The 27,861-nt window shown below is 34.2% G+C and overlaps 1 protein-coding gene across 1 annotated transcript; it reads right to left on the reverse strand.

The window, feature by feature from the left end:
- Positions 1 to 242: 242 nt before the first annotated feature.
- On the reverse strand, positions 243 to 27,605 carry LOC109095783 (globoside alpha-1,3-N-acetylgalactosaminyltransferase 1-like). The gene is made up of 5 exons (XM_042723784.1): positions 27,328 to 27,605; positions 12,802 to 12,837; positions 2,438 to 2,467; positions 2,200 to 2,337; positions 243 to 1,820 (listed from the first exon to the last, which is right to left on the reverse strand). The coding sequence occupies exons 1-5, from the start codon at positions 27,381 to 27,383 to the stop codon at positions 1,130 to 1,132; spliced, it is 951 nt and encodes a 316-aa protein (XP_042579718.1). The 5' UTR covers positions 27,384 to 27,605; the 3' UTR covers positions 243 to 1,129.
- Positions 27,606 to 27,861: the final 256 nt, after the last annotated feature.

Below are 27,861 nucleotides of genomic sequence, written 5' to 3' on the forward strand. Positions count from 1 at the left end.
GGTATTTTGAGCAGTAGGATTATAAAAAAAATGTGCTAATATAAAATTGCTAAATAAATCTATCAGTACTTTTTTGCCTACATAAAAAAAAAAATTGAGTACTTTTGTACTTTCACTGGAGTAAAACTGAAAATGGAGTACTTTTACTGGAGTAATATTTTATTATACGTATCTGTACTTTTCTGAAGTACTTGATTTGTGTACTTCATCCACCACTGCAAGAAACACTCACAGACTCTATGAAAGATCCAAATGCAGCATTTAATAAAGTAATCCACACTCATAATCCACATGAAACAAAAGAGCAAAAAAGCATCACAAAAGGTGAAAACAGGCCGATAAGCATTAAAATTTTCATACTTACAAAATAGATCACAGAAGACCTCTCCGTGGTCTGTTCTGCTAAAGTATTTTGGCAGGCTAGCTTTTTAGTTATAGTTAAGTATAAGTTTAATGTATATAGGTTAAATATGTTACAAACAACATACTAATATAAAAACAAAAATAAAAACAAAATATATATAATTTGCAAGCTCGGTTGTTTAGAAGCATCAATGGCAAGGCCGCTGGCACCGGAGAAGCTGTTCCACAGAATCAGCATCTGATTTCCTCATTGCACTTCAGTCCCTTATAGAGAGCAGGTGTATTCCAATGTCTTGTGATGTCATGAGGTCTGTAAATTCCCTAAAAAGCTTCTTATAAAAAGCCTTCCATTTTCAGGAGTTTAGTACACAGAATAGGACGTATGCTTATTAGATAACCGTATTTGAGCTGGAGGCAATGAGACTTAATAGTTCAGGCAAAGTTTGATGGTAGTTGGAGTCCAATGCAAATAAACAATAGTTCAGAATAGTGCCCTTGGGTGGCTATCAAGGGCATACCAGCTGCTGACTGTGACAGACTTAGAGGTACAAACAAAGGATTTGTAAAGAAAAATGTCTGAGGAATTATTGTCCTTTGCTGTAAACAAAACTACGTTCTCGTAAGACTTGCATATTCTCACCAGAGAACTCCAATTGTATTCATCTGAAAGAAGAAGGTCATATACACATGTACTGTAGGATGGCTTGAGGGTAAGTAAATCATGGGGTATTATATATTTTTGGGTGAACTATCTCTTTAACAGCTGCTATGGGTTTGGACGAACTTCATTGTAGTTTTTATTAACTTGAGAGAAACGGATGATTTTTATCTCTTGTGTTTTAGATTTTCTGTCATCCCATAGATACTCGGGTGAAAGCAGTTTACTGGGTTTGTTATACAGGAAGTACTTGTTCAAATGAGACTCCTCCTGCCATGCCGCCTCAATGGAGTTAGCTGCATCAATGTCCAGGTGTTCCCTGCAGGTTTTAACAAGCTGATATACATCTTTCGGTAAGCCACCAATCACAGCTCCTCCATAATAATAATCACCCTCAGAATAAGGAATGTATGCTTGAGACTCAGGCCTGCGCTCATATGGGAACCATACATGATGGGTTTTATAATACCATGGATGTATGGCACCTACAAGACGATCCAAAGACTCTACCCCCCATCGCCCATAGAACTTTGAATCCACATCAAGGCTGAAAACGTAGTCGGCTTCTTTCAACAATGGACTCTCAATCAGTTTCTCCAGCCTTTCCATCCTGCGCAAACTGATCTCCTGCCATCTGTTAGAACTAGCCACTCTCAACACCGTCAGATGATGGTCTTTGCCCAGTTTCACTGCAGGAACCTGTTCCGGGAGATCAGTGAACACGTAATAATGTACACGAAATCCAACAAAGTAATTTTGCTCCGCGGACTCCAGGAAATCTTTAAGAAACTGTGTGTACCTGAAAAACAGAGAAGGAGAGAGCTAGAAAAAAAAAATTAAATGGCAATTAAATTTTTCCCCATAAAAAATACAAAGGCATTGATAATGCCCAGGCAAAGTGCAATAAAGAACCCAAGTTTAATGGAAAAACCCAAACATATAGCAAATTCCAATATTTAACATATAACAAATTGTAACAATATCTACAGATAAAACAGGCCTTTTATTTTAGGTGCAGACCACTAGGGCATAAAATAATAGGCATGAGCAAAACAAATATTTTAAATAAATAAATAAAGCAGGTACACAACTGCGACCCTAGCATTTTGGGTGAACTATGCCTTAAATATACTAGCCTACACCTAGAAAATAAAGAATGCTGAAAAAAAGGAACTCACTTTCCAAGAGCGAAGACTGCAGTTGCTATGGTGATGTTTTTTTTCTTATATATCGCATCAATCAGTGTGGGATCAAAAGTTCCTTCCCGTACAATTGGGGCTAACCATGGTGCCATGGGAAGAAAGTTGCCTTCTGAGCTGGAAAAATCACACACAATTGCAGGTAATGCAACTCTAAATGCACTGAAAACTGATATTTTAAAACCTATTTGCATACATTCAGTATTTATTTACTTACTCAAACACATTGGGCCGTGTGTATAAAAGCCTGTACAATAAACAAATAAGAAGCTTGTTATTCCTCAGTGCTCTAACCCTATGAACATGAGCATGAACATGCTTTATGCATGCTTTATGATCAGATCATTAGCTGAGAATATGTATTCTTCCTGGTGTTGAGTTTCATATCAAAATGATCGTCTGTTAATTTCTTGAGTAATGGGCTAAAGGACATCTTTATAACTTCAATGGGACTCTTGATATATATTAATGAGAGAATAAAGGGACCCCTATCTGCCAGCCCACTCTAATCATGCAAATGAGCCAGTTTCCAAACAAAGCAACTCTCTCCAAAAAATACACCTTTTTCGATGGTCAAGCCAATCTCAGAAGGTGTCACCTTGCCAGAAGTTAAAAGGCCACTACTCAGTGACCTCCCTCCCTTGCACTCCTGGACCCTTCTTCAAGTTGCGGTTTGTGTGGAGAAGATGGGAGACATCTAGTCTGACCAAGACACCATGGGCTGGGCCGGCAGGACCTAAAAGTTACAACAAGCTATATTGCACAATCCACTTGGGAAAGAGCTCTCCCATTAGGCGCGGCTCGTCTATAAGGGCAGAGTCCCACCAAAATAGACCTCTATATAAACTGAAACAATAATAAATTGTAAATGTGTTCAGCATTCTACAAAAAAATATTTTTAAGATTTTCAATACTATTTTAAGTCATAAAGCAAGCAGTATATATTAAAATCCTGCTCATGGCTTTAGCAGGCATGTACAGTATACATGATACTAAGCGGAACCTCGCTCCACCAAGACGATATCAATTCGCTTTAGCTATGTGTCTGCATCAGGGGCCCGTACGTTGCTAACTCAGTTAGCTGGATTTGATTGTTGATGATTTGGCATTATCTTAGATCATTTGGTTCTTTAAAGCTCATCCCGGAGTTGCTGTCATAGCAACAGGTTCATAAATTAAACCTGCTAGGGAGCACGCTTATTTAATGTAAACAGGATTAGATTGCATATTTTAAAGCAGAATTGATACTTAAAATCTGTCCGCTACCACCACTACTTTATAACTAGAGTATCCTAATGATCCAGGGACAATAATTTAAGATAATAATCATTTAAAAAATAATTTAAAGATAATATAATAATGTTGTGTAGTCTTTAATACTACAGCGAGTTTTACTCACTGAAAGATTTATTCGTCATAAAACAATTACTTCATAATTGTATTAGAGTCTTACACACAGATAATGTAGAGTCGTGCATTAATTTGAGGGGTGACAGCTATTATGGGAATGGCTTGATGGAGCGCAGGAGATGCAGATAACACGATTTTGACCCGATTTTAATTAATGCTGTCACGTAACAAATCTGTTCAAATATAAAATTAAATGTGAAATATTGCTAATTACTACATTGAAATAAAAATGTAAAGCCTGTACAAATATTAGAAGTCGTGAATATAAATAATTGAGAATCCTGTAAAAAAAAAAAAAAAAAAAAAAAAAAAAAAAAAAACAGTGCACATTTCATTTATCTGTTATTACATTTATGTAGTTTTGTTCTCTTGGCTGTTTCCTTAAAAAAGTCCAGAAATTTGTCATGTTTTTTGTCAGGTGTCTTTTTAAAGGGTTAGTTCACCCAAAAATGACATTTCTGTCATTAATTACTCACCCTCATGTTGTTTCAAACCCGTAAAACCTTTGTTCATCTTTGGAACACAAATTAATATTTTATTGATGGAATCTGAGAGCTGTCTGACCCTGAATAGACAGCAACGCAAATGAAATGTTCCCAAGTCCAGAAACGTAGCAAGGAGATTGTTATTAAAAAATTTGTCTCCTCCGCATCACCCTGGTGCCATTTTGGAGAATATCCATAAACGTATGCTGAGCATCACACCGGATCCATTTCCTACGTTGTTGTGATTTGATCTGAACGGAAACAGCGTATCGGCGTGACGCAACTGACACACAACAGCATACGTTTATGGATATTCTCCAAAATGGCACCAGGGTGATGCAGAGGAGACGAATTGTTTGGTTGTTGTTTTTATTTTGTTTTGAAAAAGTATTGTATTATCTTAGTTTTGTATTTGCGGAGGAACCACTGATGAGCCGAAAAGAATACACGTCACACCTCTGTTTATCAATTTGCACTGGCTACCAATAGCTGCTCGCATAAAATTCAAGGCATTGATGTTTGCATACATAACCACCACTGGCTCTGCACCCCTTTACCTAAATTCATTACTTCAGACTTATGTGCCCTCTAGAACCTTGCTTTCTGCAAGTGAACGTCGCTTGATTGAGCCATCCCAAAGAAGCACAAAGTCACTTTTACGAACTTTTAAATTAAATGTTCCCTCCTGGTGGAATGACCTGCCCAACTCAATCCGAGCAGCTGAGTCCTTAGCCATCTTCAAGAATCAGCTTAAAACACATCTCTTCCATCTTTATTTTACCCTCTAACTTTTGCACTCACTATTCTAATTCTATTTAAAAAAAAAAAAAAAAAAACAAAAAAAAAAAACTATCTTTCCAATCTTTTTGTATTCTATTTTCTTTTCATTTATTATACAATTAAAAAAAAGACCTCTAACACTAGCTTGCTCTGTTCTTTTTCTATTCTATCTGTTTTCTTTTTATTTATTATATTATTTAAAAGCCCTTGCTACGTGTACTGCGTTTAAGCTAACTGAGACTTGTTATAGCACTTATATATCATTGCTCTTTTGTTGTTTTTGATTGCTTCCATTGTCCTCATTTGTAAGTCGCTTTGGATAAAAGCATCTGCTAAATGACTAAATGTAAATGTAAATGATGTCACATGGATTATTTTACAGATCTCCTTGCTATGTGTCCGGACTTGGGAACATTTCAGTTGCGTTGCTATCTATGCAGGGTCATACAGCTCTCAGATTCAATCAGAAATATCTTAATTTGTGTTCCGAAGGTCTTAAACAACATGAAGGTGAGTAATTAATGACAGAATTTTCATTTTTGGGTGAACTTACCCTTTAATTAAATGATGTCATTACATTGCTGTCTTGCTACCAGCCAATCACTGCATTGCTGATCATGGTTTCAAGTATCGATACATAACCCCTTTTAAACCAACCCATGAACATGCAATTATCTCAGATAACTCAATCCAGCCATACTAATCATCAACAGCAGGTGCATTCGAAGAACCGAATTAGCCAGATCCTGATTAGCGCAATGATATCATCTTGGATGTGACATTTCTTCTAGGTTGTAAAAGGCTAAGTGACGTACGAAGAACGGGCCCTAGGTCAGTAACTAGTTGGCATGTCTATTTTTTTTCTATGTGGAGTAGTGGACCAAATTACCAAAGTATAAATCATTTAATTTAAATGTGCTCACATGAATAGCCTTTATATGGTTATATTGTGCTGGTTTTATTATTATTCTGAGAATAGACATATGATCGTCTTTCCTCACCTGAATTGCTCCACAACTTGTAACATTCTAAATCAACATTTGGAGGTGATAAATGCTATATTAAGGCAATTATAATACAGCATTTTTTGCATGTTCTCCGAGCCTGTCAATCAACATTAGCGTACCACCCTCAAGATAACGCAAGGGCATCTCTGCCAAAACTTTGTCCGCATGTGTTCAGAGATTATAATATAAAATGTAAAAAATATTTTTCATATATTAGTGCTTCAACACAGAATCTGCCCCACCTAAATTTACGGTCAGGAGCCGCTACTGTCTCCCAACCACAACTGAATCAGGCTAACATCTGAAGTTTGGCTGTCTTCAACCCAGAAGAAACTGTTACAACTTCTCCACTAACAAACTACTGAAAGCAGCTATAAGCTGTGGAACCCTTGTTACCAAAGCACTGATGGTTCTGCTTTGGTGGTTAACTGACTCTCCCTTATTTACACATTTACTTCCCTTTTTCTAATGAGTGTATGTTTGAGTGTTTGAACTTCAAAATTTCCTGAATTTGGTTTCTGTTCTAACTACTTGCAAACAAAGTCCCTTTAAGGAGCCGATCTTGTTACATGCTCTAATGCATTTGTAGTGTTATAGTATGTGCTTGTTATAGTACAAGTTATTTTTTTGATCAGAAATACAGAAATAACTATAATATTGTGAGGCTTAAATTTTTTTTACATTTTTCTTACCATACTTTAAAATATCTATATAGTCATAGCTGAATTTTCAGCATCAATTTAACAAATCCTTTTGAATAAATCTATTAATTTCTTTAAAAAAAAATAAGTTGAATAAAACAAATTGGAAACTTTAGAACGGTATTGTCCTGTTGCTACTTTTTGATAACGTTTCTGGCTGCATTTAAAATCATATTTAAAGTGAAACATGTTGATCATTTAATAATCGTTAAAATGCTAAAATGTTTGTTTTCAGCTACGAATAGGTGTCCAATGACTAATAAATAAATATTTGATTGCTGAATTTTGTACCCTAATTGAAGTAGCTGTAGTAGGATCATGATTTTGCATGCCATTGCATGAATGACTGCCTGACACACAATATATTATATTTATGATTAACAATCAAATGATTAATAGTTAGAAACTAGTTATGTATACAGGTACCATCAGTTGTCTTCTTATGAAGGACTCGTCATTATGTCAGTGTTATCAAACAAGTATACAATTATGAGTCATTTGCAAACTGTTAAACAATAAACCACTGGTTACCTTTTAAACCTTCATCTGGGAGATCACAGGGATATGTCAATATTTGATCTGTTAACTGGTTGCCTGTATTTGCTTTATTGCATGACTCGGGCAGAGAAAAGCTGTTGCTATCAAACATGGTTTACTTAATCAACTGAGTCAGTGTAATTGTGAAGGGATAGATCACACAGGGCAATTGATGGAAGGTTTGCGAGGAAATTTCATGCTCCGTTGTACAAGTATTTTTTTAGAATTTTTAAAATACAAAAATACAGTAGTTTATTTTAATACATGGTGTGGCTGCTGCATTTTGTAGTTTAATTTGATACACTTAAAATTAAGGTATTTGGAATTATACTTTAAAATATATCTTGATGTGTCTTTGCCCATCCCTGCTTCAAGGCAGGTGTGTTGAGGCAAGTTGGAGCTAAACTCTGCAGGGGGCTGTTTACTAAAACTAGTTTAACAAATAAGCCAGCTACACTGTTAAAAATGACGGTAAAAACCTGTTAAATGATTAACAGTAAATTTCCCCTAGTATATACGCTGAATAACCGTAAATTGACAAACCGTAAATTGACAATTGTTTGTTGAAATAACTATGTTTCTTAGTTTTTTATTATCATTTTTGTACATTAGTTTTGTGTGTTACACCTAATGTTGTTAAATTAATGCTTATTGCATTGTTTCAGTTTCATGTGTGTTACCATGATGGTGTTTAGTGTTTGTGTGAATGACACTGTGCACCCTCTATATATGTTATTATTTAAAAGCTGCTTGTGATGGGCTTTGGTTCATCATGTGACTTTCTCATTACCACCTGCACTTGGTGGTTATCAGTGTATTACAAAGGTACAAAACAGATTTCAGTACTTCAATAGGTTGGTATATTAACATTATATGTTAATGAAATTACGGTATTTAACTGTAAATTTAAGTTAAAACCACTGATTTATAATGGAGAACTGGATTGCTCATGACGTCATGAAAGTGAAGCCGCCGCACTGCCATATTGGTAATCCCTAGTGTGCTTAAACATTCTATTGAATTAATAGGAAATTGTGTGATTTTAATGAGAAAACATCACATAACAAGTCAGCGTTTTTAAATCTGAAGTATCTCTGTAAATTCTTACAATGCAAACACCCTAGGCATGTAAACGTGTCGGGAATTTCCCCTACTTATTAAAAAGCTACGTACATTACAGTAGCGAACATCATGAACATGATAAACATCAGACGGACATGACCTCAACATATATATATATATATATACAGTACAGACCAAAAGTTTGGAAACATTACTATTTTTAATGTTTTTGAAAGAAGTTTCGTCTGCTCATCAAGCCTGCATTTATTTGATCAAAAATACAGAAAAAACAGTAATATTGTGATATATTATTACAACTTAAAATAATAGTTTTCTATTTGAATATACTTAAAAAAAATAATTTATTCCTGTGATGCAAAGCTGAATTTTCAGCATCATTACTCCAGCCTTCAGTGTCACATGTAACATCCAGTCTATCACATGATCATTTAGAAATCATTCTAATATTCTGATTTATTATGAGTGTTGGAAACAGTTCTGCTGTCTAATATATTTGATGAATTAAAGGTTAAAAAGAACTGCATTTATTCAAAATAAAAAAAAATTCTAATAATATATATTCTAATAATACATTTTCTTTACTATCACTTTTTATCAATTTAACACATCCTTGCTGAATAAAAGTATTGATTTTATTTAAGAAAAAAGAAAGAAAAAAAATTACTGACCCCAAATTACTGACCAGTAGTGTGTATTGTTATTACAAAATATTTATATTTTAAAAACATAGCTTCTTATTTTTTTTTTTTTTTTTTACTTTTTATTCATCAAAGTATCTTAAAAAAGTATCACATGTTCTGAAAAAATATTAAGCAGCAGAACTGTTTCCAACTTTGATAATGAATCATCATATTAGAATGATCACAGAAATAAATGATAATTTAAAGTATAATAAATTTAAAAACAATTATTTTAAATTGTAATAATATATCACAATATTACATTTTTTTGTTTCTGTATTTTTGATCAAATAAATGCAGGCTTGATGAGCAGAAGAAACTTCTTTCAAAAACATTAAAAATAGTAATGTTTCCAAACTTTTGGTCTGTACTGTGTATATATATATATATAACAAATGACAAAGTGCTCATTCTCAAATCTGAAGAAAGATGCTTATGCTTTGTATACCTTTATTTGCCTTGTACAGTTATTCATTGTTTATATTATTTTATTATAGTGTTTTTATTTGTAATTCGGCGCTAAGTGCAAATGTTTCAGCAATAATTTTGTTAACAGCATTCACTTTGAAGCAGGTAATGATTTAAACGGTGGTTGAATTAATTATTAATTTAGCATACAACATTTTACATGGAAACAGTAATGCTAGTAAACATATTTAAGCGATCTTGGAGAGTCTGAAATAGATGTTGCTCAATCAGGACATTAAAAATATACACCTCATAATTTATTCAGAGAAATAACTGACTAAATACAGATTTAAAGACATTTAAAGGCTTTATTTCCAAGATAGTAAGTTAAGAATTTCATTTCAGTATAGAGCAATATTAACAGAGGCTATTGTATTATTTATTGTAATATATTCAAATCAATTTCTGATACTAACACGTTCATGTTTAATAATTCTTGAATAATTATGTAGCCTACATAAAGAAATGGGCTATATTTTGTGTTGGATCAGTTACCTGTGTAGTCAGTGCGCAGCAGACACACCCACCTAAATGGTTTAAATATATCTCTTATACTGCCCAAAAAGACCATAAACATTGCAGATAACATCTGAAGTAAAAATGAATTTACATGCACACAACATAAAAAATAATCCCGTTTGACTGATTTGCTTCAAATCGGGTGATTTTTGGTCAGTGGTTTGTATGTGACTCAATGGTGCTCTCTGCCGGTAGGGATTGGCGGATCGAACACTTCTGGTGGCTTCACTGCCGGTTGGCAGTTTAGAACGCGATGAGCGATCCAGTCATATATAGATCAGTGGTTAAAACCATAAAAACCTCAAATGTTGCTACCGTATTTTGTACGGTAAAATTTCAGCTGCTGTTTTTTTACTGTAAATTTTACAGATTTTTTTTTTTTTATAGTGAGTCTTATTTCAGTTATTCTGACTTATTGTCACTTGATTTGGTTTCCGAAAGCAAAATTGTCATAGCTCAAGCTCAGTCACTGTGGCAACTTATGCTGAGAAACTAACCTGGTCAGGAGCAGGCTAACTGTCAGGCTAAGCTGAGTTCCTCTAACACTGACCAATAGGAACACATTGATATAACCACTGACTCTCCAAAAGTCCAAAAATAAAAGTAGCTATACAGAAAATGCAACTTAAATAAACAAATAAATAAAAATATAGGCTACAACCAACTGTATTTGATGTATTGTGCCCAAAACGCACAGTTGCTACTTGTGAATTCAGTTGATCAGCAGTTTCTAGCCATGCAGCCTTTCTCTTTGATTTTATGACAGCTGTGCCTTTTATGGTTATTACTAGTAGAACATTAAAACATTACAATCTAAAATGGCTCTTTAAAGCATTGAAAACACTATTAAAAGTTAAAATCACTGAGTTAAAAATGAAAATAAATAATAGAAACCAGACAACATTTTAACTGATAAGAGGAACACACATTTAAATCATTTCAGCTTGTAGGGCTGTATGAGCTATTTGATTTACAGTTACTGATATCATAAACACTTATATGAAGGTTTAAAATTCTATTTGTGTCACATTTTATGTCCAACAACAAATATTTTTGCAGAATGTATATTTTATTCAGAATTATTCTGCTATTGTTTTATTCTGCTCCGTCTGTGTAGCGTCAGCAGCACTCGTTCGTTGTTAGGTCATTTCAAGTCAGGTTTTGGACTTTAATCCCCGCCTTTCTTAGCATCTTTTATGAAACAGCTCCCAGGACACCCACCCTATAATTAAACACACCTGAACCAGTTTATCAAGGTCTTGTTATTCATACTAGAAACTTCCAGGCAGGTGTGTTGAGGCAAGTTGGAGCTAAACTCTGCAGGACACTGGCCCTCCAGGGGCCCATTCTTCTACCCTGATTAATACATCTGAGATGATTTGAAAGATGCCAGATTTTCTAATCGTGATAACTGATCTCTGGCTAATTTGGTTCTTTAATCAAATTTGCGTATTTGATTCAAATATCTGGATTAAGTTGTCTAAGACTACTGCGTATTCTCATGTTCCCCATAAAGGGCAGATGTATCGATACTGGAAACCACGGTCAGCAATGTAGCGATTGGCTGGCGGCAAGACAGCAACGTAATGACATCATATAATTAAAAAAGACACCTGACTAAACTTTTCTAGACCTTTATAAGGAAACAGCCAAGTGAACAAAACTACATAAATGTTATTATATAAATGTTTACTGTTTTCATTTGTTTTATTTAGTATTTTATTATTTTTGCAATTATTTATATTCACAGTTTCTAGTAGCTATTTGTACAGGCTCTACTTATTTCAGTGTTGTAATTAGCAATTCATGTAATTTTATCTTTGAAGCAGATTTGTTATGTGACAGCAATAATTAAAGTTTCTTAAGGGTCAAGATCCAGTTATCGACCTGCATCTCCTGCGCTCCATCAAGCCACTCCCATAATAGCTGTCAGCACTCAAATTAATGCATGACTCAGATTAATTATATAGCACGTGTGTAAGCCTCGAATACAATTATAAAGTAATTATTTTATCACAAATAAATATTTAAATGAGTAAAACTGGCTGTGTCTATACTGTAGTATAATAGATTACACAACATTATAATATTATTTTTAAATTAATTTTTAAATTGTTATTATTTTAAATATTATTGTCCTGCGATCAATAGGATGCTCTTGTAATAAAGTAGCAGTGTTTGGGACAGATTTTGAGTATCAGTTCTGCTTAAAAAGATGCGATCTAATCCTGTTCACATGAAATAAACCCGAGCAGGTTTACGTTTAGAGACCTGTTGCTATGACAGCAAGTCCAGGATAAGCGTCAAAGAACCAAATAATCCAAAATCATGCCAAATTGTCAACAATCAAATCCAAATCCAGCTAACAAATTTAGCAAGGTATGAAGAATGGGCCCCAGGACAGAGTTTGGAGACTGATATAGTCTATAGTCTAGATAAAAAGTGAAGTGTGTTTACACTCACCCTTGTGGTGAGTACAAATTCTTAAGGGGCTCCCTTGTACTCCTAATAAAAAACATATTTTAAAGGTGTTTTTTTTTTTTTTTTTTTTACAGCTGCCTATACTATTTTGTGTAGCCCATATTTGTTTATTTCTTTCTATAATAAATTTTACTTACATGAACCACCTTCTCTGCTTTTTATATCTGAAATATACCTGAAGGTTATAATACAGAATCACTCCATACTTGGGGTTGGGTGTAACTGTCTATAAACAGAATACTTGATAGGTACTAAGGAATTGCTGTTTATTTTTCAGTAGTCCTGCTACTACGCTAATAAAATTAAACATTACTTTGCATTATATTTCGTGGATTAAGTACATCTCAGTAAACTGTTGTTAATTCAACTGAAATTCTTTTGATCGACATTCTCACTTTGTGTTTTGATGGATGTGTTTAGTTACACTTACTTGCTCCAGCGGGATGTAAAGCCCAGATAAACGAGTCTGTGAAGAAACAGAATAACAGGATGTAAATGATAATGTAAAACTGACCATATCTCTGCGTGCTTACCTGTCTACAAAACAAACTTAAAGTTTTGTTCTTTTATTACCATATTCATTTAATACATTTATTAATGTCTTTAGATGGTAGCAGTGGCATAACGCACATTTGTGAAAAGAACGAGATGGGGCTCCACCAGCAGTGAAGTCATGGATTAAAATGTATTGTTCATCTGCTGCAACATACCACTGTCTGTCTCTCCATTTACATAACTGATGTAACAGTAATAAATGTGGTGAATTATTATTGCATTGATGCACTGATGTTATGATTGGACAATATTATATATGCTATATAATGTGCTTAGTGATTTTGATATTTTTTTTAGTCAGACTGAAATCCCTGCAGGAATATATATTTAGTCTACGTGGAGGTAAATGTGCCGCTGCTTCGATTTGATTGTTATTTTAGCAGTAGCAGGAGGTTCCTTCACAAACATCAATATTTAGGCCCCGAGTCTACATATTTTATTTAAAAGTAAGCACAATGAATTCATAATGTCCAGTACACATGTCAGTTCAAACACTGGTCTGCATAATTGTAGAACAAAAATATTATACAAGCAAAATTCATGTCTTTCAGTAAAAAAAAAAAAAAAAAACTGTATGAGAACTAGGGGAAAACATTGAAGGAATAATTCTATACTTTAGGATATATGCTACATTTTGAGAAAAACTAGCTTTCTATACATCCTAACATGCAACTTTTGATGATTATCTTATTTATTCTTTTTTTATCAAATGACTACTAAGAAAACAAGCAAATCTCTACAGAATCTTACGCGTTCTCCAAGTGTTTTGATGCATCTTTCACTGCAGTTTTAAAGGGATAGTTCACCCAAAAATGCAAATTATCCTATGATTTACTCACCCTCAAGCCATAAGTGTACATGACTTTCTTCTTTCAAATTAATATAACCTGAGTTATATATATATAAAATGTCCTGGCTCTTCCAAGCTTTAAAATGGCAGTGAATAGCTGTGGAGATTTTGAAGCCCAAAAAAGTGCATCCATCCATCATAAAAAGTGCTCCACACAAATTTCTTAATTAGAGTAAGAAAATTAACATTTGAGTTCTACTCAGCCTACAGCAAGGCTTGCAAAATAATGAAGAACAGATGATGGCCATAATACCCAGTATTGGAAGAATATTAAAATCCAACAGGAACAAAAAAAACTGTTGCTTTTGTATTTGTAGGAAATAAAGATGACAAAATACATTTTACAGCTGTGGTGGTGGTTACGGCATATATCTCAAAATACCCTTCCATCTGGCATCCTTCCATTCCACACAGTTGTGACACTGTCACAAAGAACACAGTTTAACCTGCTTAATATATTGGGTGAATTCCAAACAGAAGTGAGCATCCCTATGCCCTACTCTTTTCGAAGGGCGGAGCCCTTGAAGTGTGTTCTTTAAAGGGTGTAGGGCATTTATGTGTCCTAAAAGCATTTGGAACTCCCTTGGCAAAGGGAATGACTGACAGAAAGTTACCTTGACAACACTGCGCGTGCATGCAGCATTCAGCGCTCCAACAGTTGTTGCAAATAAATATGTATTCTTATTAGTATTATTTTATTCAAATACTGTGGAATTGTCTTATTTACTATTAAACTATTTCAAACTATACTTGCTTACACTACTGTTATGACAGTTTCTTTGATTATTTTTGTTGTATTGTATTGCTCTGTTTCTTTCTTTCTCTATTGCTCTCCTCTTTGTTTTTGTTTTTGTTTTTTTTGTTTTTTTACCTTTATTTAACCAGGTTAATCGGTTGAGAACAGGTTCTCATTTGCAACCGCGACCTGGCCGAGATAAGACGCAGAGTACAAGGCAACATGAAGTTACACATGACATACCGACATTCAAATACACAGTCATAAATATAGAAGACATTCAGATTCAGTTAAAAGTACTGGACAATGTATAAAAATAAAAATTAAAAAACTTAATAGTTTAAAAATGTAAAATGGCAGTGCAAGAAAAATAGCAGTATGATAATAGTATAGTCCAACATGGGTAAATTGATAATGTGCAAATAAATGCAATAACAGCCATTCAGTTGAATATGTGCAAAAAAATACATAAGACTTTGTTCGCAAAGAGCATCAACATGTACAGTGGTCCGTCAGTAAATTTGAGAGTAAAACTTTAAAAGTAGTGATCGAGACTTTTGTAAAGTGTTCCAATCATTTGCAGAAGAAAATTTAAAAGAAGAGCGGCCAAAAGAGGTGCGGGATTTTGTAGGGTCTAGAGAGATATATTTACTCGAACTTACTCGAATTTACTAAATACAGGCACTGATATGGTTATTAAAGTACTTAGGTAAGATGGTGTTTTGCCTAATATGGACTTATAAATTAACCGATACCAGTGATTTAGGCGCCGGTTGTGTAACGAAGGCCATCCAACTAGTGAGTAAAGAGTACAGTGGTGGGTGTTGTATGGGGCTTTAGTAATAAAGCGAATAGCACTGTGGTAAACAACGTCCAATTTCTTGAGTAAAGAATTAGAAGCAGTTCTGTAGACAACATCACTAATGTCAAGCATTGGGATGATGGTCATTTTCACAAGTGCCTGTTTTGCAGGAAGAGTAAATGAACCTTTATTTCGAAATAGAAACCCAATCCTGTACTTGATCTTTGACTGGAGATGGTTTATGTGGGTTTGAAAGGAAAGCGAGGGGTCTAGCCAGACCCCTAGGTATTTATATTTCTCCACATATTCCAGCTTAGACCCATTTAGGGTGGTGATGTTTATTGGGCACGAAGATACAGAATGTGTCCGATTAAAAATCATGCATTTTCTTTTACTAGAGTTTAAAGACAATTGAAGATCACAGAAGGCTAATTGAATGTCTTCAAAACTCTTTTGGAGTTTTTCTAAAACGTTTTCCAATGTTGAGCCTGAAGTGTACTGAACGGTGTTGTCTGCGTAGAGATGAATAAGAGAGTTGCCCGCAGCACGAGCAACATCATTTATGTAAATTGGTCTGCTCTCTCATAGGTTACATGATGCTGTGGTGTCCACATACAGGTCCTTCTCAAAAAATTAGCATATTGTGATAAAAGTTCATTATTTTCAATAATGTAATGATAAAATTAAACTTTCATATATTTGAGATTCATACACACCAACTGAAATATTTCAGGTCTTTTATTGTTTTAATACTGATGATTTTGGCATACAGCTCATGAAAACCCAAAATTCCTATCTCAAAAAATTAGCATATCATGAAAAGGTTCTCTAAACGAGCTATTAACCTAATCATCTGAATCAACTAATTAACTCTAAACACCTGCAAAAGATTCCTGAGGCTTTTAAAAACTCCCAGCCTGGTTCATTACTCAAAACCGCAATCATGGGTAAGACTGCCGACCTGACACCCTCAAGCGAGAGGGTAAGACACAGAAAGAAATTTCTGAACGAATAGGCTGTTCCCAGAGTGCTGTATCAAGGCACCTCAGTGGGAAGTCTGTGGGAAGGAAAAAGTGTGGCAAAAAACGCTGCACAACGAGAAGAGGTGAGCGGACCCTGAGGAAGATTGTGGAGAAGGACCGATTCCAGACCTTGGGGGACCTGCGGAAGCAGTGGACTGAGTCTGGAGTAGAAACATCCAGAGCCACCGTGCACAGGCGTGTGCTTTTGAACCAGAAACAGCGGCAGAAGCGCCTGACCCGGGCTACAGAGAAGCAGCACTGGACTGTTGCTCAGTGGTCCAAAGTACTTTTTTTCAGATGAAAGCAAAATTTTTATGTCATTCGGAAATCAAGGTGCCAGAGTCTGGAGGAAAGACTGGGGAGAAGGAAATGCCCAAAATGCCTGAAGTCCAGTGTCAAGTACCCACAGTCAGTGATGGTCTGGGGTGCCATGTCAGCTGCTGGTGTTGGTCCACTGTGTTTTATCAAGGGCAGGGTCAATGCAGCTAGCTATCAGGAGATTTTGGAGCACTTCATGCTTCCATCTGCTGAAAAGCTTTATGGAGATGAAGATTTCGTTTTTCAGCACGACCTGGCACCTGCTCTCAGTGCCAAAACCACTGGTAAATGGTTTACTGACCATGGTATTACTGTGCTCAATTGGCCTGCCAACTCTCCTGACCTGAACCCCATAGAGAATCTGTGGGCTATTGTGAAGAGAAAGTTGAGAGACGCAAGACCCAACACTCTGGATGAGCTTAAGGCCGCTATCGAAGCATCCTGGGCCTCCATAACACCTCAGCAGTGCCACAGGCTGATTGCCTCCATGCCACGCCGCATTGAAGCAGTCATTTCTGCAAAAGGATTCCCGACCAAGTATTGAGTGCATAACTGAACATAATTATTTGAAGGTTTACTTTTTTGTATTAAAAACACTTTCTTTTATTGGTCGGATGAAAATATGCTAATTTTTTGAGATAGGAATTTTGGGTTTTCATGAGCTGTATGCCAAAATCATCAGTATTAAAACAATAAAAGACCTGAAATATTTCAGTTGGTGTGCAATGAATCTAAAATATATGAAAGTTTAATTTTTATCATTACATTATGGAAAATAATGAACTTTTATCACAATATGCTAATTTTTTGAGAAGGACCTGTATAATTAGTCGTTCTATTAAAGGGATAGTTCACCCAAAAATGAAAAATCTGTCATCATTTTCTCACCCTCATGTTGTTCCAAACCTGTATGGGTTGCTTTCTTATGTTGAACATAAAAGATATTTTGAAGATTGCTGTTAATCAAACAGTTGGTGGTTCCCATTGACTTCCATAGTATTTATTTTCCTACTATGGAATTCAGTGGGAACCACCAACTGTTTGATTACCAGCAATCTTCTAAATGATTATTCTGTGCCATTCCTAATGGCTTGCTCGATCAGTCAAAAATGTTTTTACTCACAAGGGGAAATTGAATGTTTTTTATATAAAAATGAAACCTGTTTATATATATATATATATGAGACAGATCCTTACCATGAAATATTAATTTTTAACTTTTGAAATGAAACTTATCATTATTAATATAACGTATTTTGAGTACGTGACTTCTCAGAATCTCTCAACAACACTTGGGTTTAATTTAAATACGTTGACTTCTTCTCAGAATCTCTATCACCATGTGGATTTCTTAGAATCTCCACACACCAATCCCCCACTCGAGTCTTATCAAAATATCTGAAGGCGATATTCATAATGATAAGTTTCATTTCAAAAGTTAAAAATTAATATTTCATGGTAAGGATCTGTCTCATATATATATATATATATTAACAGGTTTCATTTTTATATTCAAAAATGTTTTTGGTAAACTTTGTGGTATATTTCATATGTAATTTCAAAGTATTTCTAACTGGGTAGTCAGCTGAGTCTGTTTTGCATATGAAGTTGAACTTGCATGTATTGTTCTTTTGTATCAGTATTTCTTGGAATTATCAGTATGATACTTTGAATCTAAAAGAGGAAGAAGTCCAAAATCGAGACATTGACTAGACTATTTTTAAAGGTCAGGTGTTATTAGTGATAGCCAGATGACGACTTATGTCTGGAACAACAGTATATAAGATAGATTCTGCAAAATAGAGTGGGGTTTGACTTTCTGAGACTCTGGTCTCTCTATCTTTTCAGCTCACTTCCTCTTCTTTGGCTTCACTCGACAACTCTTAGACTCAGACTTAGAACTCTTACAGGTTTTTATTCAAATTCAGATACCTTGAAATTCTGATACTCTGATACTTTGATATTTTAATATTTTAATACTTAATATTTTGGTACTTTTGATTTGAACAGAATAATTGTTTGTTTTAATTACAATTGTATTAATATTTTGATTAATACTGGTTGGGTTCAATCCATCATAAATGGATTGTTATTAAAAATGTACTAACATTGGATTTACATTTTCTATATTTAAAGGTTGTTATTATTATCCAGAACTTTATTTCCAAGTTATGATTTGTGGTTTCTGTTCTCTATATTCTTTTTAATAAATTTACATATTATTACACCTTGACCGTCTGAATTGGATTAAATTTTGCATCAGTTAGGAAGTTAGGTAAGCTGGCTGTATTTTTATTTTACAAATTGTCTAGGATAATTCCTCTTTTTTTTGTTCTAGTCTCCTTTTTGTCTCTTCATTATGCCCCTTTCATTCCCTAGACGTGGGGTGTAATAATACCCTCTTAAATCATATTTCTCACTGATTAAAATATTTTGTATTACTTTAAAACATGAAGACAAATTTAATTATCCTATTCTACTTATGTTTGTATGTGAAGTAGAAATAAAATCCAACTTTGCTTTAAAATGCATCCTTCTCAGTATAAAAAAAAGCACTTATTGAATCAAGCAACAAAACAGCTCATTTAGGATCCAATGGTGCAAGGTGACGCCACCTAGCAACCTTAAACCACATAAACACATTGCATTACACCAAATAATGTTCTTTTTAGCAACGTCATATGACCCCTTTAAATGTCACATTGTCAGTGAAACAACCTAATTTCTGTAGTTTATTTTGGTAAAGCAGTCCAAAGTTAAAAATTAAATGAATGAGTTGTATACATTATTCATTTTTGTAGTGTAATTTATTGGTAAATGAGCCTGAATACTTTCTGTACATTTTGTAATTATGTTTGGCATATTAACGTGTAAAATAAAAGAGAAGTAATCATGTATATATATTTTTTTAATGCAGCTTATAATTTTTTCACAAAGCTTTATTTTGTAAATTTATTTTTTTTGTCCTGTAAATGTTTTTTTTTTACACATTAAAACAAATTGTTCTATACATTACTGAAAGTACTTTTTACAACTATTTACAACATAGCTTAGGTTTAACATCAGAAGAAAAAAAAACATCAGTTTTAAGCCCAGCCCTGCCTCCATGTGTACTTGGCGAACGGACAATGCAGTGGACAGTGGAACGAGGCACACGTCAAACACACTGGAGACCTGTATGATGTACCACTGGTATACAGAAAAGAAACACCAGGGTCTGGGTTGTGGCACCCCATCACTGTTGCCATTCACTTCTCAGAAGATCCAGCAGCACTGTCAGGGCCTCCCTGCTCAGCCGAAAACCATTAAAAAGCACTGGCACATTCAGCTTTATCCTGCAGGACAGGGGTCTGGTCTGATTAAGGAAAAGAATGAAAAGAGAAACTGTTTAGAGCTATGACAAAGTAATTACTGGAAGAACTATTGAGGTACTTTAGTAAACTACTTTTAGTAACTACTAATACCACATTGGGGAAAAACTACTAGTAATATTTTAAACCTTAGCTAAAGGGATAGTTCACCCGAAAAATGAAAATTCCAAACTTGGAACAGCTGAAGGGTGAGTAAATGATTACAGAATTTTCATTTTCGGCTGAACTATTCTTTAAGTAAAAGTATTATCTTGTATACTCTAATATATGTAAGGTACTGATAGTAAAAGTAAAGGTATGTACAGTATTATTCTGAAAAAAAAATTGCCAGGATGGTTTTGCATTATAATTACTGCAGCATTTTATTTCTGAATATGTTCAAGGTTATTACATTTAAAATTGCCTACTAAATATACTGTTGGGAAGTTTAATCTACAACAATGCATCATGTTGTAAAAGACCATATTTTTGTAGTGCTGCTGTCCTGTGAGGAAAAAAAAAAAAAAGAAGAAAACTTGGTACTTCAAATTTGTAAGAGTATACTTAACGAATGTACTTCCTTACAGTCCACCTCTGATTATTTTGAAAATGAAAGTATCAACATTTTGTCAGAATATTAACAAATTTTTGCTAACTATATCGAAAGACTCGGACCAGTCATACAGAGCACTCTTCAGCTGTCACAGCTGCCACTGAACATTGAGCTGTATGCTCTATTTTTATTTATTTATTTTTAAATTCAGTTTTATTTTTATGCTTAACTGCCTAAAAAATCTGGGTTGCAAACATGTCTACATATGATCACCATGGTCAAAACAATAAACTATATAAAATCGCACCTTTGTAAGATATCAGTCAGCATTTGAACTGCTATGTGTGTGTGTGTGTTCTGTAGTTTTTCATATGTATCATTACATTATCCAAGTAAACTCCAAGCCGATACCTGCATTTAAATTTGTAATCCGACAAAGGACGCAGCAAACCAGTGTAACTTACCTGACCTTGGTCTTTGCTAAGCCTGAGGTACATCACCGTCTCCATCATTATTACGTAAAACATAAAAACAAAAATGAGCAATTCTGGCTCCGCCTATCCTGGCAGGATTGTCCTCTCTCTGGCACCGTTGCTAGTGACAAAGCGGTAATCGGGAACACCTGGTGGCGGAATTAGGAAATGCTGCGAAGGCGGAGCATCTCACGCACTTCGGAGGCCTGTGCCTTGTCCAAATACCCACACTTGCGGTCTTGGCCACTTGAGAGCGTGTGCGCGCGACAGGAAGTAAGTGCGCAAGACTGTCCAGATCTTAAAAATGCCAAAGCGCAGTGCCCTTAACACACACTGTGGCTGCATCCGAAAACTTAGGCAGGTGACTTGCTGCACCTCATGAAACGGATTTTGGACAGGCTTCTGAGGTAGAGTAATGGTTTAATAATATACAGTAAAATATAGCGAGCTTTGGTGATAACTAAGTGGATATTTCATTAGTGCAATTTTAATTTCTCGCTAGAAATTACATAAAGTGGAAAACGTTGATCAAAAACATACATTTATACACAAACTGACCACCGACCGCAACTTTCAGACGCCATCTTTATTTTTTGGCTTAACTGTCACAGAATGGAACGCACAGGATTGTGGGATTTCAAAGGCAGTGAAGGATACATCTATGCTTCTTTCAAAAATCGGCCTGATGAAGGCATCTCAGGAGACATTAACTGAAGCTAACATTGAATTCAGATGTGCCTTGATGCCTTCCTACCTTCCTCCGAAGGCAGCATTTTTCAGTTTTCGGATGCAGCCCATATCCGCCCCAGAGCGGTATTTAAGGCTGTGTATCCCATCATGCATCATGTTGTGGAAATAAATCGCGAGACTTTTTACCAAGATCGCTAGAGGTCACGAAAACATTTCCAATGTAAGTTAAATATTACATATAATTTGGTAGTAAAACAAAGTGCTTCAAGTTTTATTGGTACAAAGGTTTGTAGCCTATATTTATTTTGTACATCATTTGCTACTGCTTTTTATCACATAATTAGAAGCACCAGAAATTAAAGTGTGTCCCATCAGGTGATAAAAAGTTGTACACACACTTGTGGTCTTCATCCTCACTTGAACACAAATACAGGAAATACATCATATAAGCCGTGTTAGGAAGGTTACTTTGGAAATGTAATAGGTTACAGATTACAAGTTACCATATTTAAAATGTAATAGTAGTGTAACTTTTTCAATTACTTTATTAATGTAACTGATTACTTTTGATTACTTTTTGATTACTTTTCTAAATTTCTAATGAATGTTTATTTTCAACTGTTAATCATTTTCAAACATTTACACCACACAGGGTTAACCTTACAGTAGTGCTCAACACTGTCAGACCTTCAAAATCCTTCATCACTTGAATTAAGATGATCAAATTTGAACACATCCACCACAAAATCAGACTTTAGTACTGACTTTTACTTTGAGATTGATCTGAAGTTCAATGCAGATTTAAAATCATAAGAAATTGTTTACTGACAAAATATTTTTAAACCAAATATTTACATAACTACAGCAAACACTGCATCTAACAATGGTTTGGGGGAAAAAATAGTTAATTAAAAAATAATAATAAACAAAAGCATATACATCAGCTCAAATACGGTTATCTAATAAGCATACATCCTATTCTGTGTACTAAACTCCTAAAACATTGTCTCTTTGTGATATGATATGATGATAGTTTTTTCAAAATAAGTAAAATGCTCATCAAGTGACTCAGAGCAGTTCTAGAGATTATGTTTATGTGTTCATGTATTCATATATTGAGGTGGCAGAGGCTGAAAACACTGCTAGCATCAGTAGGTCTATGTGTAGTAAATAAAACCGCATGTCTGTGCCATTAATTTCCACGAGGGGTGGATTGGGAAATAATTTCAGACCGGGAAATCTCAAACTCATACAAACAAATTCTGAAACATGGACAACCCTATTTTTTTGTATGGACCTGACATAAAAAAGGTTTAAATCTTTAGGTTGGGGACATGCAAAATAATTAAAAGTTCTCTCCTGAACTGCACCTCCATTTTTCTTTTCAGTCTTTTTATTTTGCCCAGATATCTATCTCTCTCATGACTTTAATACTCAAGATTGAACAAAACTATACTTTCTAAATTGCCTACATGTCAAAATTAGTACATCACTACAATATATTAATAGAAAAATCCTAATACAGAACAAGAGTCATGTTTTCCCTTACAAAAATTAACCATGCTTTTATTATTGTAAAAGTACAGTAACTGTGTTTTTTGTTTGTTTGTTTGTTTGTTTGTTTGTTTTTTGTTTTGTTTTTTGGCAAATGGATTACCATTTGAATTTTTTTTAATAAATTAATTTGTAAATTAATTTTTAATTTGTGGTTATCATGGTTTAACAATAGTAACGATTGTCTTTGGATTTATAGTAAAATCATCATTAATTTTCGTAAGGGTTGTGTTGTTGTCTGCCCTAGCTCCTCCTAAACCTATTATAAAATATGATTATTTTTTGCTAAATTACTACTGTAACATTATAATAATGATGTCCTTTTACAGTATTTTGAGATGATGAGCAATGGGCTGCTGCTGCTGGTTAACTAAGTAAACAAAGACAAAACTACAATAGCATCTTTACAGATGAAACTGACCTGCACTTGAAACGCTGAACAGTAGTTTTGTTTCTCTGCTCCACCTGTGCGCTTCCACAGTCCACTCCATTCTCTCTCTCGCACTGATGACTCTGAGTCTGATCCAAACCTTTTGGAGGAGGCGCGGAGAGCGCGCGAGCCGAAGCATTGACAGTCACGACTAAACGATTCATGACTTATAGAGATTTAACTATCTAATGGCGGATTCGGAAATAATCGCTTTAGAACATTCGGCATGCAATTATAGAATAATAATATTAAATGTAAATATTCAGATGTAATGCCCTTTGTAATTGTTAACATTTTCATAAGTAATTGTAATTTAATTACAATTACTTATGAAAATGTTAACAATTACAAATTTCTTAGTAACTGTAACTGATTACAGTTAGGCCTACATTTAATTTGTAATTAAATTACGTAACGCCGTTACATGTAACTAGTTATTCCCCAACACTGCATATAAGTAGTCAAGTGATCAAGTGCAAAGACCGCAAGTGTGGGTATTTGGACAAGGCATTACTCCCTGAGCATAACCTGCTCCTGGTTCTGTTTCAGGGTTAGTTCACTTCAGATTGCGCACAGAGTTAGTTAGGCATGACAGATTGCGCACAATATTATATTATTACAATATAGTTATGCAATATTATATAAAGTTATATATTATTCTAATATGGTTACTATATTTATTTGATTGGCATATATAATAGTTATCTGTTTAACACTATTATGACAAGGTAATGTTTAATTTAATGTATTATATATTTCATTTATTATATTATCATCTGACACATCATAGATCATCATTTTCTATAATGTATTTCTATAGTAAAAATACATATGATATGACTTATTTTATAATTAGCATCAAACAAACAATAATTCTTATTCTCAAGGATTAAAAATTGTACAACCACCAGTTAGGTGGCTATATAAACCAAGTGTGCAAATGGCCTTTGAACATAAGAAGCACAGTGATAGGAAACACTTTTACCCTACATTAGTTTACTAAAAGAGTGGATGAAAACAAGTGTGAACATTGTCATTGGTGATGAACAGTTGCTGTTAAACAGCAGAAGCACTAAAAGAAAGAGAAAACAACAAAAACGGAAAAGAGACAAGACGAGCACAACCACAACCACAACTGATTTGCAGACATAGCCTTTGTTAAAAATAAAATGCAAACATAAGAAGAAATTAGGCCTTGCAAGATCTCAGCAGAGGATGATTAAACACGTTCCAAAAACTGCATTACCAGCTTCATTTAAAACAAACCAGTTTGACTTTATATCTATCATATGTCATAGAACAAATGTTCTGAGTTTTTATGGAGGTTTAGATGTTGATATTTTTAGTTGATATTTTCATCTGAAAATTGGCAGAGATGATCTTTGAACTGAGCTGCACAGAAACAGCTGAACAGAATTTTGATATTCATCCATTCAAAAGCCATGATGTTTTGAAATTAACAATGTTGACCCAAAACTGGTTCAGAGAATGAATCTCAGTCAAACTTTGATCAACTGAAACGAAACTTGAAGAATTCATCAGCAACATGATTAGAGGGTCCATGCCACCTATGGATCATGAGAAATGAAAAAGGTCTATTTGTGGTAATAACTTTTGAACACTTAGTCAGAAAATCATGATCTTGGTGTCTGTGGATTCCTTGAGTCATTCCGAATCTGTAATCCAAAATTTATAAAATGTCATGAATTGCAATATGTTTTGAACCATTTGACCAAAAAACATGTTCATTTTTCTTGTGTTTGTTTTTTTTATGCATGGTACTACTGCTTATTTATGTACTACTTTTTGACTGTGCTACTTTGGGTTTCAGGTGGTAATTAATGGAATAGCCTTCCTGATAATGTTCAGGGTTCAGACACACAATCTCTGTTTAAATCTAGATTAAAGACATATCTCGTTAGCCAAGCATTCACATAATGTATCTCATAACGTTGTACTTCAGTTACATCGGATCAAATGCACATTAACATTCTTTTGCTTGGGTTGAACACATCATTTTTTGCTTGGTTTGAACCGCAGCTATACTATTTTTTTCTCTATTTCCTTCTCTTTGTCTGCCATGGAATTGGCATCCTGTGGTAACCAAGAATTATGCAAGCTTCAGTCTGGATCCAGTCCTTACACAAACCTGAGATGACCGAACATCTGAGAAGAGATGATGCCAACCCCCGAGAAGACCTTAGATGATGCCAACCCTCAGACTACATACAAAACTACCAAATTTTGCTATAAGTTTGATCGCAACATATAATCTTTGCTTATAATAGTGTTCACTATCTGTATGATTACATGACATTAACTAACTGCTTGATTTTTAACGTACATTTCTGCCATATGGACATCAACTTGTAAAGCTGCTTTGCAATGATTTGTGTTGTGAAAAACATCAGTCTAACTACTTTCTGCAGACACCTCTTGCTTGACTGTAAAATTAAACACAGATAAAATCTTGTCACAATATTTTGATGAGATTCAGTGAGGCTGTGGCAATCAATTGAACAGTTGGCTAGAAAAAAACATTAACCACAAAACTGCTGCTTCGAAAATGAAATATAGAAAATATATAGGTCAAAGACACCCATTTTTGTGTCTGCATCAAATTAAATTTACAAAAGTGACTTTATATAGGCTACATAGAAAGCATATTAAATGCAAGTGTCTCCTTTAAATTCATTTGAAAACTTCTTTGAAAATAACATTTCAAATAGATTAAATAATGTCCCATGATCATTCAGCATAACATATATTTATGTATGTGTATTTAAATGAAACAACATATTTATTCTAACCTCTACTTATTAAAACATATAGAAGAAAAGGTGATCATACAAAATGGTATTATATTTGAATTATTAAAAGCTTCTTTCTGACAAATGAGTAAAACCTGAATGATCCTTAAATGCAGTCTTTTAATGTAATTCCTTGTTCTAAATATGAATGACAAGATTTTTTGTTAAAGGAACTACTGTTACATTGAATGACATTTTAGTGGTTGTCTTCTGTAAAAATGTTTGATTGTCATTTTTTGCTTTTTCAAACCCCTTTTTATTTTTATTTCCAATCTTTTTATTGCCATTTTGTCAGGACAGCATAAAATAAACATACATCAGACTGATCAATATACAACAAAATGTCTTTACTGTATCAAACTCCAAACCTTAAACATCCCTACCCAGGGAGGAAGAAGAGGAGAAAGAAAAAAAAATCCCTTTTTTCATTTTTGACCCATATATAGAAAATAAATATACGCAATTTCATAAACAATCAATGAGAACTAAACAATTATTCCAGGTGAATCCACCATGACACTGATTAAAGATCAATTTACTATCAGTCCTTTTTAAAAACAGTTTTACTGCACTTCTTTTCTATTACTTCAAGTTCCTCTAACAAAATGGCAGGGCAGGTTAAAACATGGTACCACATTACAAACCTTGCATGCCTGTGTTAGCTGAAACTAAACTTTTTACAAATTATCTTATAAAAACAGGTACTCCAAGTAATGAATTGTTTAAAAAGGAACTCAAGATTTTACTCCAGCTGTGATAGGATATTTAAAGATTAAAAAACCACAAGCAAATTTCAAAAGAGTAAGTACATACCCGATTAGTGACAAGCCAGTCAAGGCACGAAAAAATAAATACAAATTAACTTTCATTATTCCTGCTTTAGGTTTTTGTGTCTCTAATCATTTGGAGGACTGATTGTCAGCCAGACAGGAGGGAGGGAGCTGTGATGACATAAAGGTTTGCTGAGCACAGTAAGGTGCAGCCTACTTACAGTACCTAAAGTGTTCCTGTAGCTCAACTAGACAGGATATGTGTAAAGACTGAATGTAATGTTTTCAGTGGTGGAAAGAGTACTAAGAAATTGTACTTAAGTAAAAGTATTGCTACTTAAGGATAACAATAATATGACTCAAGTAAGATAAAAAAAAAGTAGTTTGCCGAAAAACTACTCAATTACAAAGTACTTTAGTAGTGAGACCCAGGAAATTCCTTATATGGACAAGTGCATCAGATATCACTGCAGCTGAATAATAGGCAGATAGAGACGCTTTGACTGATGAAACATGGAAGACAATAAACACACAATTGCAATGCAATGCATAGCTTGTATCACAATATAGAATTTTA

Source organism: Cyprinus carpio, chromosome B5, assembly GCF_018340385.1.
Source record: "Cyprinus carpio isolate SPL01 chromosome B5, ASM1834038v1, whole genome shotgun sequence".
NCBI classification, from domain to species: Eukaryota; Metazoa; Chordata; class Actinopteri; order Cypriniformes; family Cyprinidae; genus Cyprinus; species Cyprinus carpio.